Raw genomic sequence first — 11,452 nt, forward strand, 5'->3', positions numbered from 1 at the left:
GCTCTTTACAACTGTTATGTCATTTGATGTTCACAACAACCCTGAGAGGTGAGTGCTATTATCCCCATTTTACGAGAGGGAGAGGAGAAAACTGAGGTAGAGTTAAATGACTTGCCCAAGGTCACACAGCTAGTATGTATCAGACTGGATTTGAACTCTGAACTTCCTGACTCCAGGCCTCTTGCTCTGTGCACTATGGCGCCTCCTAGCTGCAGATGTGTGGAAAGTGACTTAGAGAAGGGCCAAGAGACTGACCATCATTACAATGGTGTCACTACCACCCTCTACCCTAGCACCTGATTGGAACCAATTCAGTCCAAAGCAACAATACTTCGTTGGTATCTACCATGTGACCAAGTGCTACAGATGCAAAGACAGAAACAAAATAGCCCTAACACTCATGGAGCTTTCTAGAGAAGGCAACGGGAAACCAAGTAACTCAGAGCCAGGGTGGGAGGGTTAGGAGGCTTGTATGAAAGGAGGTACTTGAGGTGAGACCAGAAGGGGTTAGGGAGCCCAAGGGGCAGAGCATTCCAGGCCTATGCAAAGGCTTGAGGCAGGGAGTGAGGTGCCAGGCTCGAGGAGCAGCAAGACATCTAATCTGGGCCAGAACAGATAATGTGCAGTGAATCTGGAAAGGTAGGCTGGAGTCAGACTGTGAACGGCCAGACTGAGGGGTCTGTATATTTTAGCCCCAAGGAAATGGGGAGCTGCTGAAGACTTTGGATTAGGGTCAGCCCTATGCCTTGGGAGCATTGTTTTGACAGAGGCAGGAGGATCTAGGAATAGGGACACCGATTCTGAGGCTCTCCAATCCATCCCTCCTACTACTGACCAAAGCATAGTTCTCTGGCATGGATCTCATGTGGCTCCAGAACCCTGACCCTATTCCATGTTCTATGTGACTGCTTTAAATAATCATTTAAGCTCATCTGGATCCCAAGGCCCAACTGAGGGCAAAATAAGAGTGAACACAAAGGCTGTCTGGGGAAAGAGAATGATTCCAGGACACAGCAGAAAGGCAGGGTGGTGTGGTAGGCAGGGATCTGGCATTAGAGTTAGGAGACCCATCTTTGAGACCCGGCTCTGATCCTTACTCGTTTATGACATTGGGCCAGCTCCTTCACCCCCAAAGCCTCATTCTCCTCAGCTGAACTACTCTAAGAAGGAATAAGAAGGCCTGAACAATGCTTTCAGCTGAGGTGATGATTGTCCCAGGGCTGGAAGGGGCATCAAAGACCAACCCCCTCATTTTACAGATGAGGAAACTGAGACCCAGCATAGCTAAACAACTTGCCCAAGGTCACACAGATAGTAAGTGGGAGGGCCAGGACTTTCTGACAGGTCTCCCCACTCCCAGTTCAGAGCAACCTTGTAAACCTAAAATGCTATAGAGACATAAGCTGTTGTCGTGGAGACAGAAGCAGGGGTCCTGTGACACAACCCTGGCAAGGCCCCCATCCCCTGAGAGGTCGGTAGGATTCTATTGTCCTCTGACCTTGTGCACCCCAGAGGAACAGACTTTCTCCCTATTTCTACACATTTTCATTGGCAGTTGATGGTTGGTTGGTTATCATATCTCCTGCGGGACTTTCCTTCATAATGTCTGTAGCCCTGGTCTAGTTGCCACTAGGGCCTAATGGAAGTAGAGGCCACCGGAATGTAAACAGCTAAAAACACAGACAACTTTGAAGATCAATTCAATTCAATTCACATTGGAAATTTTGATAAACATCTGGGAAATGACTGAGGAAGATGACACCATGCCCTTCCTCCTGGCCTCAGCACCAAGTTCAGGGCCAAGGCCCCGGCTCCCTCCTCCGAATGATGCTCCCCCAGAGCAGCCTGGCCCCCAGCAGGGCCCTTCCCAAGGGGTCCCTCCAGCTTAGATGGTTTCTTTGATATGAGAAGAAATCCCTATGGGCTGCAGACTCACTTCTTCACTCTTTTCTTCGGTACCCTCCTTGGAAAGGCATCCTTTAGCCCTAATGAAAACAAAGGGTGGAAGGAAGTGAGCACAGAATGGGAGAACCCTAGAGCTGGAAGAAACCTCAATGGCCATGGAGCCCAACTCATGCCTCAGCAAGACTCCACAATGATAACAATAATAATAAATAAGAGCACTTTAAAGTTGGTAAGCACTGTAAAAATATTATCTCATTTGATTCTCATAACAAACTTGGGAGGTAGGTGCTATGGTGATCCCCATTTTACAAGTGAGGGAACTGAGACAAACAGTTCAATGACTTGCCCAGGGTCACACAACTAAGTAAGTGTCTGAGGCTGGACTCAAACTCAAGTCTTCCTGACCTGAAGTCCAATATCCCCAATCCATGGTCATCCAACCTTGGGTGGAAGACCTCCAACTAGGGAGTATCCCTCCACTTCCCAAGGCAGCACATTCCACTGTTGGACAGCTCCAATTGGTAGGAAATGCTCCTGACTTTAAGCCTACACAGGAGGCTTTGCAGCCCTCCACCCACCCCATCACTCCTGTCTGTGCTCTCTGAGACAAGCAGAACAAGGCTGATCCCCCTAGCACACGACAGTCCTTCAGATACATGCTTATGGTTCTCAGGTCTCCCCTCAGTCTTCTCTTACCCAGACTGAACCTCCTTCAGCCCAGGTCCTTCCCCTAGTCTTCATGTGGCATGGATTTGTGTTCTAGATGCTCTCTAGCCATCTGGGGGAGGGGCAACAGATAGTGTGTGTCCAACTCCCAGCCCTACTGTCTGCCCTGTCCCTTCAGTCCACCTTTCCCAAGGCCAAGAAAGATGACAGGAAGCCCCACTCTGGCTCAGCACTCTCACTCAGGATCAGATTTAGGGTGACTTGTAGAAGAGATAAGATTTATCCTTGTGACTTCTGACTCTTTCTGGTTGTGTGACCCTGAACAAGTCACTGACCCACTCTGGGCTCTTCATAAGCTGGTCCCCTCCTGTCTTTTAGTCTTCTGACACCTAACTGACCTCCATGCTCTCTAGGATTCAGCAATACAAGTTTGTGGAATGCAACATTCCCTCTCCCGTGCCTTTGTGCTAGCTGTCCCACATGACTGGCTACTCTGCCCCCTGATCTCAGGCTCTCAGTTTCCCTGACTTCCTTCAGGACTCAGCTCAAATCTCACCTGCTCCAGGAGATTTTTCTCTTAGACTCATTAGCTCCTAACACCCCTTCTCAGAGTACTTCCCATCTCCTCTGTTTATGTCTTATTCAGGGTTATTTCTCCTGCCCACCCCCATTAGATTGTAAGCTCCTTGAGGGCAGCTACTGTCTTTTGCCTTTCTTTGTGTCTTTAGCACTTAGCAGGGTGCCTAGAATATAGTAACTGCTTAATAAATGATTGTCTTGTCTTGAATGGGATGGAATGTTATTGTGCCATATGAAACACAAATATTAGGAATTCAAAGAAACTTGGGAAGATTTGTGTGAACTGATGCTGAACTTTGTAAGTAGAACCAGGAGAAAAATACATACAATAACCATAATAGTGTAAATAAATACACCCCCTTACCCAGGGCCTTTCCTGATTTCCCCTGAGCAGCTAGTGCCTGCCCCACCCAAAAAATCACCTGACTTTTATTTTGTATATGTTTATATGTACATATTATTAGCCCTGATAGACTCTAACTTTTTTTTTTGAGACAATCAGGGTTAAGTGACTTGCCCAGGGTCACACAGCTATTGTCTAAGGCCAAATTTGAACTCAGGTCCTCCTGACTCCAGGGTTGGTGCCCTGTGCCACCTAGCTGCTCCAGACTCCAAGCTCCTTGAGGGCAGGGAGGGTATTCTTGTCTCTGTATTGCTAGTACCTAGAACTCAGCCTGGCACAAAATAGGGACCTTCTCTTCAAAATGTCTCATCTTAGAAAGTTGCCTAGATCACAGAGAGGTTAAGGGACTTGTCCAGGGTCACACAGCCAGTGTGTCTAAGGTAGAAGTTGAATCCAGAGGCCAGCTCTCTATCCCCTACACCTCCTACCTCTGGATGAAATTCTGTAAAATCAAGAAAGCTGAGCCAAAGGACAGGCAGATACATCTACTGCAACTATATGAGAAAATGTGAAGAAGGATGAATGGACAAGGTCCTGAGTGAGGACCAGAGGATGGGTGAGTGCTCAAGTTATTCTGCCCTGAAATTTATTAAAATAGAGTTATCGAGCAAGGGTCATTGGGTGTTTAATGTGAGGAGAAGAACAAGAACAAGAAGAAGAGCAAGAAGAAGAAGAACTACCACCAGAACCTGTGATCTGGGGCTCACCTTCTCTCCATCGCCTCGATGGTCTCCACCAGGGGCATGTCGCGGGTCTCCATGAGGAAGCAGGCAGCCACTCCAGCCAAGATGGCAGTAGCCCCAAAGATCACAGGGGGCAGGGCAGTGTGGTACTCTCCCAACATGGAGACCAATGGGGCCACAAGTCCACCCACGCGGGCATTCACAGAAACAAATCCCATGCCCATCTGCCTGACAGAGCAAAATCAATGAGTTAGCAAGCCAAATTGTGGAAGTTGGAGGGTTGCAGGAAGGAAGCAAGTCCTGAGACCCTCAGGGATGAAATTAAGAGATCAGGGCAAAAAAGTGACAGGTTTGAGCTTGAGAGACAGCACCTATTGAGAAGAAAAAGCCCACTGCCCCATAGTAAGGGCTCTGGGTCAAAGGTGTCCTGTACCTCCACCACCTGTACCTCCAGGCCACCACTGAAACCACTCCATCCCTCCACATCACTCTGACCAGATCCTTGCTGTGGCCGCCAACGGCACCCAGGGCCATCCCCCTCTTTTCTCAAGGTCAGTGTCTGCCTTCATCATCAGTGACCTCTGTGCTCATGTTGATGATCCTTTGAAAGCTGTGGCCTCCTCAGCTCCTATGACCTGCATCCTTACTCTACTCAGCTACCCAGAGGGATGGTTACACCTTCAACCTATACCACCTACAACACTTGCTTGAGCTCTGAAATTTCCCTAGATCACAATTTCCTATCCTCCCAGCTCTCCCTCTGCCTTACTCCTAAACCTGTCTTTCGTCTTCCCCTTGACCACAAACCTGTCCCCTCTGTCCTTCCCTGTTCATCTATCATCTTCCTCTGGCCTTACTTTGCTCCCTTTATACCCTCGACTCTATAGTTGATCACTTCAAGTGGGCACTGGTCTCTGTACTGAGTCCCTTGTCTCCTCATCTCCCAACCATTTGCACCCTGACAACCCTCAACCCTAGGTCACCCTTACCATCCAGCTCTCTACTCCATCTCTCTTGCTATTTAGTTATTCAACTCAGTTGTATCAAAGCTACTCAAAGACTAAAGTTGGTGCCTCCTCCAAATTTTCAGTACCTTGGACAAAACCTCTATCACTCTGCCCTAGTTATAGGCCTGAACTCCACTGCTCTAATGAAACTGCTCTCTCAAAACTTACCAGGGACCTCTTACCTAGGAAATCTGAGGACTTCACTTGGTCTTCATCCTCTTCAAAGTCTTGATAGCTTTGGACACCATTGATTACCCCTCCTCCTTTAGTTTCTGTGATGTTACTCTCGTTTGCCTGACTACACTTTCTCATTTGTCTTTTCTAGATCACCATCCATGTCTTCTCCCAAGCTCTGTCCTAAGCTTTCCTCTCTCTCTCTCTCTCTCTCTCTCTCTCTCTCTCTCTCTCTCTCTCTCAGTTGCTACCTCTAGCCCAGAGAGGTGAAGTAAAAAGAAGTGTCCATAGGTCACCCAGCCAGGAGGTGTCAGAGGTGTGATTTGAACCCAGAGCTTCCCAGTTCCAAGGCCAGCTCTCTGTGTGCTGTGCCATGCTATCTCTACACAATGTAGAGGTGAGGTCACTTGGAGTGAGGGGAGGCTTTAGTAGAGGAAGCAGGAAGGGAGGACATTCCAGATGTGATGGACTATGTCAAGGCCTGGAGACCCAGGCTCAATCTTGTAAATTCTTTTAGCTTACCTTGGGCATGACTTCCTCCTTCCTTATACCCCCTACCCACGGGCTGATGCCATAGCCCTCCTCAAATGACCTCAGGGGTATCCATATCTGTCCCCCCTCCCAGTGGAATGCAAACTCCCTGAAGGCAGGAGATTTCACTTTCCTCTTCAGGTCCTCACTACCTAACAGCTTCCTTCACACAACAGGTGATTATACTATACATCTGTTGAACTGAATTTGGATCGGAGAGAAGACTCTGGTCTAGGGAGGTCAGATAGCCCCAGGACTCTGCCCTCCTTCCAGGCACATTTGTGAGCATCTTCAGGTGAGCCAGCAGCCCCTCCTGCCGCCTACCTGACCTGTGTTGGGTACAGCTCCCCCGCAAAGAGGTACACACAGATGAAGGAGCTGGCCAGGCAGCCCTTCCCCATGGCTGCCTGGGCCGTCCGCAGGGTTTGCATGTCTGTGGAAGAATGGAGAAAAGGAAGCTGTGAGCAGCAGCCAGGAAAGGAGAAGATGCTAGGCTGCTGGGCTGCATCTGGTCCATTTCCGCGAGGGTCCAGGAATAGCTGGGCTCAAGCTTCTGCCCAAAGTCATCCCTATGGTCTGTCTCCCGAGTCCGGTCATTCCCTATCTTAATTCCCTCTTTCCCCACCAGGGAAAGGCCCTCAATACCTCAATGGATTGGGGTCAGCTTATCTTGAATTCACTCACTAATCCAACAAGTATCTATTAAGTGCCTACAAAAACCAAACTTTCCCTGTCCTCTTACATTCTACCAAGGAGGTGAAACCCAATGGGCACAGGTAAATAAATACAAAATATGAACATAGTAAAGTATAAATCAACTGGTGGGGGGCGGGAGCAAACACCCGGAAGGACTAGGATATGACACCTGAGCAGAAACATCAAGGGATTCCATATAGATTTCAAAATAGAGAGGTGAGAAGGGAAGGCATTCTAGGTATAGGGCATAGCCTGTGCAAAGACAAGGAGGTGGGAAATTGAATGCCATTTATTGGGAATAGCAAACAAGCTTGCTTGGTTGGAGGGTAAAGTGTGTAAAAAAGAAGTAATGTGAAAGAAAAATGAAATCCAGACCATGAAGGATTTTCAGGGCCAAACAGGAGAGTGTGTATTTCATCCTAAAGACACTAGGGAGCCACTGAAGATTCTCCATCCCACAATCCATTCTGCACATTAATGGCAGATTAATCTCCCAAAGATAGCACTTTCATCCTAGCTCTCCCCAGAAATTTAGCTTCCTACAATTGCCTACCACACTTTTGATTGTCATTCAAGGCTCTCCATAATAATTCAGCCCCACCTTCTCTTTCCAGCTTTATCTCCTCCCACTCCTCAACAGGGCAGCTGAATGGCTCAGTGGATAGAGTGCCAAGCCTGGAGTCAAGGAGACCTGAATTCAAGTCCAGTCACAGATACGTACTAGCTGTGTGACCCTGGACAAGTCACTTCACCCTGTTTGCCTCAGTTTCCTCATCTGTGAAAGGAGCTGGAGGAGGAAATGGCAGACCACTCCAGTATCTTTATCAAGAAAATTCCAAAGGGAGTCACAGAGTTGAACAAGACTGAAATGGCAGGACAATAGCATCAAGCAATGGCAGCTGTTGTGTGTTGGAAGAGCAGACCTTCCCACCCCAAACACACAGCCAGCAGCTGGGCAGGGATGGGTCATGAGATCACACACCCTTTTAATATACTCCCAGGAGGCTATCTAGTCTCCCCTCTCATTTAACATATGAGGAAACTGAGGCACAGAGAGGGGGCAGGAACCAGCTCAAGGTCATTCAGGTTGAATGGTGGAGGCAGGATTTGAACCCAGGTCTCTGACTCCCACACCAGTTTTCTTTGTACTGTAGCATGTTGCCTTGCATATTTGACTCAAATATTTGAGTTTTACTACTATTACTATCTGTATGACCATGAACAAGACAGATTCTTACAGCCTCATTGGACTTACTGACACAGAAGGACAGATTTCTCTCTCAGTGTTGGCTTTGAGAGTCACAGATCCCTGCATTATTGACACCTATACCCAGGTGCTGCTTAGATTGGCATCTCCTGTGCCTCTCTTTCCCCTCTGAGATCTAGCCTCCTCATCTGTAAAGTGGGGACAAAAATCACTGTAGTCCCTCCCTCACAGGGCTGTTGCGAGGCTCCAGTGCCTTAATGGACACCGAGTGCTTTGCAATCTGAGAAGGGAAGAAAGAGTAGCCCGGATGCCTTACCTTCTGGGACAAACATGTTGGCGATCACCATGAATCCTGCCAGGATCAGGAAGGAAGCCACGGTGGCCCGGCGCCCCACGTAAATCATGGTGGTGGTGGAGACCAGCATAGCCGGGATGTCAATGACCCCGAACATCACCTGGACCAGGTAAATGCTGAGGCCAAATTTCTGCAGGTCCATGGCCAGACCATAGTAAGCCAAGGAGTTGGAGAACCTGGGAGGTACAGCAGAACTCCCTGCTGGCCCCCTGCACAGCTTCTGCTTTAGCCCCCCAGCTCTGCTGTTAGTGCTGATACCTTGAGGCCTCAGTTCCCCCCCTTTCCAAGCCACTGCCCATGACCTCCTCCCATTCCTTTCCCATAAGCTACTTGTTTCTGTGCATTATGTGCTGCAGATTGGGTATGTAAGCTCCCTGAAGGCAGGAAAGATCCTTCTTTTGTCTCTGTATCTCCAATACCCAGTAGGAACATAATAAATGCTTGCTGATAAATTTCAGCTGATGGGAAAGGCTCCTCTGACTCCTGGTTAGGTTTAACAGAGAGCAATGAGGGGGCGGGGGAGGACAGCAATGGGGAAGAAGTTGGCAAGAGACCAGTCTAACCTTGATACCAGGAAAAACTTTCTAAGAAGGGGCAGCTAGGTGGTACAGTGGATAGAGCAATGGCACTGGAGTCAGGAGGACCTGAGTTCAAATCCATCCTCAGATATTTACTAGCTGTGTGACCCTGGGCAAGTCACTTAACTTTTCTTTTTTTTTTTTTTTTGGTGAGGCAATCAGTATTATCTAAAACTCTCTAAAAGTCAGAGCCATCCCACAATGGAATGTGGTGGCTGCCTGGGGAAGGACAGAGCTCCCCCTCTCTGGAAGTCTCCAAGCAGAGGTTGCAGAACCATGGATGCTGAAGTGTCCTCCACACCCTCACAACCCCAAATTCTTATAGCTGAATCTAGACGTGTTTAATTTTCCCCTGGCTAGACTGGAAGCTCCTTGAGGGCAGGGGCTGTTTCAGTGTTGTTTTATATCCCTGGTGCCCCTCACACAATAGGTGCTTCATAAATGGCTTGTTCCACTGTGATAAGTGGGATATTGAGTCAGTTAGGAAGATATAAAAAGATTGTCTTGCCAAAGTGAGGGTCCAGTTGAGATTATGCAGCAAAAATTTTGTGTGAATCCAGTCAGGGGGGTACATGCAAGATAGAGAAAGGGAGGTCTCACACAGGACAACTGATCTTTCCACAAGGGGTCTGAAGTATAATGAATACATTTTATAGGCATCTGTATTCCAGTGTAAAACAGAAACATTCTCCAGGCAAATTGGCCGCCATTTTGAATTATCTGTGTCACAACTGTCTTCCACTAGAGCACACATCAAGAACTGGCATGTCCCACCCCTTACCTCCAAATTTGGGGAAATGCTCACACAAGTGCTATCACATAGCTTCTGGAAACTCAGTGGAGGAAAACTCAAGTGATGGTCTTTTGTGCCAGCCTTATACCTAGTGGTTTTCCAGATTGGCAGCAGTTTGCACCTGCTGGCAGCTTGGGGAACCTGCTTATCTGCACAATTCACTCCCTCACTGCAGTATTTCCCCAAAGCCCTTATCAGGTGTATACTAAATTATTTCTCCAAAGTTAAAGGATTAGGGAAAAGACCACCACCACCCCCATCCCATGCTCAAGGATGGATCCCACCACCTACCAGATAACCATGAGGCAACAAGTGACCTTGCGAATGGCTGGGGTCCGAAAGAGGTCCAGGACAGAACTAGAGGGTCGTCCAACTGAAGACTCACTCTGCATGTAGGCACTCACCACCTGGGTGAAGCAAGGCCATTGAGAAAAATTGGGTGGTGTCGCATCAAAGCATCCCAATCCCCTCTGCTTTCTTCAAGCTTCCCTCCCACTGTGGGGAGGGGGACAGAGATAGGCTCAGATGACCACAGATCTAAATCTGGAACTGACCTCACTGACCATCAGATCCAACCCCCTTTTTCATAGATAATAGAACTGAGGCCCAAGGAGGCTCGGTAATTGGCCCAAGGTTACATAGGTAGACAGTAATGGAGCCAGGAATTGAACTCAGGTCTTCTGCCCTTAGAGCCAATTCTTTTTCATTCTACCACACTAATCCCCCGATGAGATCTCACCCTCCAAGTGAGCTCTTCTTGGATGCCAGGTTGGAGCCTGCCTGGTGGGCTATAACTAGACCTTTGGCATGGATGATGGGCTCCAACTGGCCTCAAAGATGCTGCTAAATTCACATCACCCCTGAATGACCCCCGTGCCTCTCTCTAAGGTCCTCCAGATACCTTCCTGACTTCCAGATCGTTCCTGATGATTAAATCCTAAACTCTGAATGGAATTGGGGGAAGGGGAGCTATTTTCTGAGGCCTCAGGCAGTTGAATTAATTGTCCCAAGTCAGCCGGGCATACTCAGGTGGGACCTGAGCCAGGACCAGTTGAGAGCCTCCCACCCAGCTTCCCTCAGGCCTTCAAGCACAGAGAGCAGCTCCTGAGGAACACAAGGGCAGCGCCCATGCTCTCCTGGCCTGGATGCCCTCTTGTTACCTCCTTGGTAAGTCGCTGCCCTTCCTCCCTTTTTCCATTTAGCCTGGCCACTTTTCTCAGGTTCTGGATGGCCAGATGGGATTTTCCATGGAGAAGGAGCCAACGGGAGGACTCAGGCAGCCACCTGGTCAGGAAGGCATGGCAGTGAGTCCAGACTGGCAGGTAGAAGCCTCAGCGGGCAGGGCTTCTGATACCAGCTACCCTCACCCCTTCTTTGATGCAAATTCTGCCCCTGGGGAAAGTGGCAACCAAGCAACCCTGCTACAAGCATTTATTAAAGGCCCCACTATGCACCATGTACTGTCCTCCCAAAAGCTAGAGTCACAGGGAGCTCGTTGTGAGGCTCTTGGCCCATGAAGCCAAGCTACATCAATCAGGGAAAGGGCCAGGAAGTAGAAGTGGGAGTGGACATAAGATCCCAAAGGCAGGTGCTGGTTCTCTGCCTCTTAGGTTTGGGGCGTGCATAGAAGAGGAGCTTAACAAATGGTACCCCCAAGCCACTGCTGGGACTGTCAGCCTGATGTTCCAGCACGCTTTCTGGACACAGAGTCTAGAACCTAGATTTCCCTCGTGCGTGAGGTGGCACACGTTCCAGCACCCTTTCTGGACACAGAGTCTAGAACCTAGATTTCCATTGTGCGTGAGGTGGCACACGTTCCAGCACCCTTTCTGGACACGGAGTCTAGAACCTAGATTTCCATTGTGCCTGAGGTGG

The 11,452-nt window shown here is 48.8% G+C and overlaps 1 protein-coding gene across 1 annotated transcript in view; it reads right to left on the reverse strand.

Annotated features, from left to right (window-relative positions):
• Positions 1 to 1,718: 1,718 nt before the first annotated feature.
• The window catches only part of LOC114038838 (solute carrier family 22 member 20-like), a 16,435-nt gene continuing 6,701 nt past the window's right edge, over positions 1,719 to 11,452 (reverse strand). The window contains exons 5-10 of the mRNA XM_027856317.1: positions 10,738 to 10,861; positions 9,869 to 9,984; positions 8,168 to 8,382; positions 6,273 to 6,381; positions 4,261 to 4,464; positions 1,719 to 1,985 (exon numbers count right to left, since the gene is read on the reverse strand). Coding sequence (XP_027712118.1) covers positions 1,886 to 1,985; positions 4,261 to 4,464; positions 6,273 to 6,381; positions 8,168 to 8,382; positions 9,869 to 9,984; positions 10,738 to 10,861 — 868 coding nt within the window. The 3' untranslated portion in view covers positions 1,719 to 1,885. The remainder of the gene's footprint in view (positions 1,986 to 4,260; positions 4,465 to 6,272; positions 6,382 to 8,167; positions 8,383 to 9,868; positions 9,985 to 10,737; positions 10,862 to 11,452) is intronic.

Source organism: Vombatus ursinus, unplaced genomic scaffold, assembly GCF_900497805.2.
Source record: "Vombatus ursinus unplaced genomic scaffold, bare-nosed wombat genome assembly UNPS02011369.1, whole genome shotgun sequence".
NCBI lineage: Eukaryota > Metazoa > Chordata > Mammalia > Diprotodontia > Vombatidae > Vombatus > Vombatus ursinus.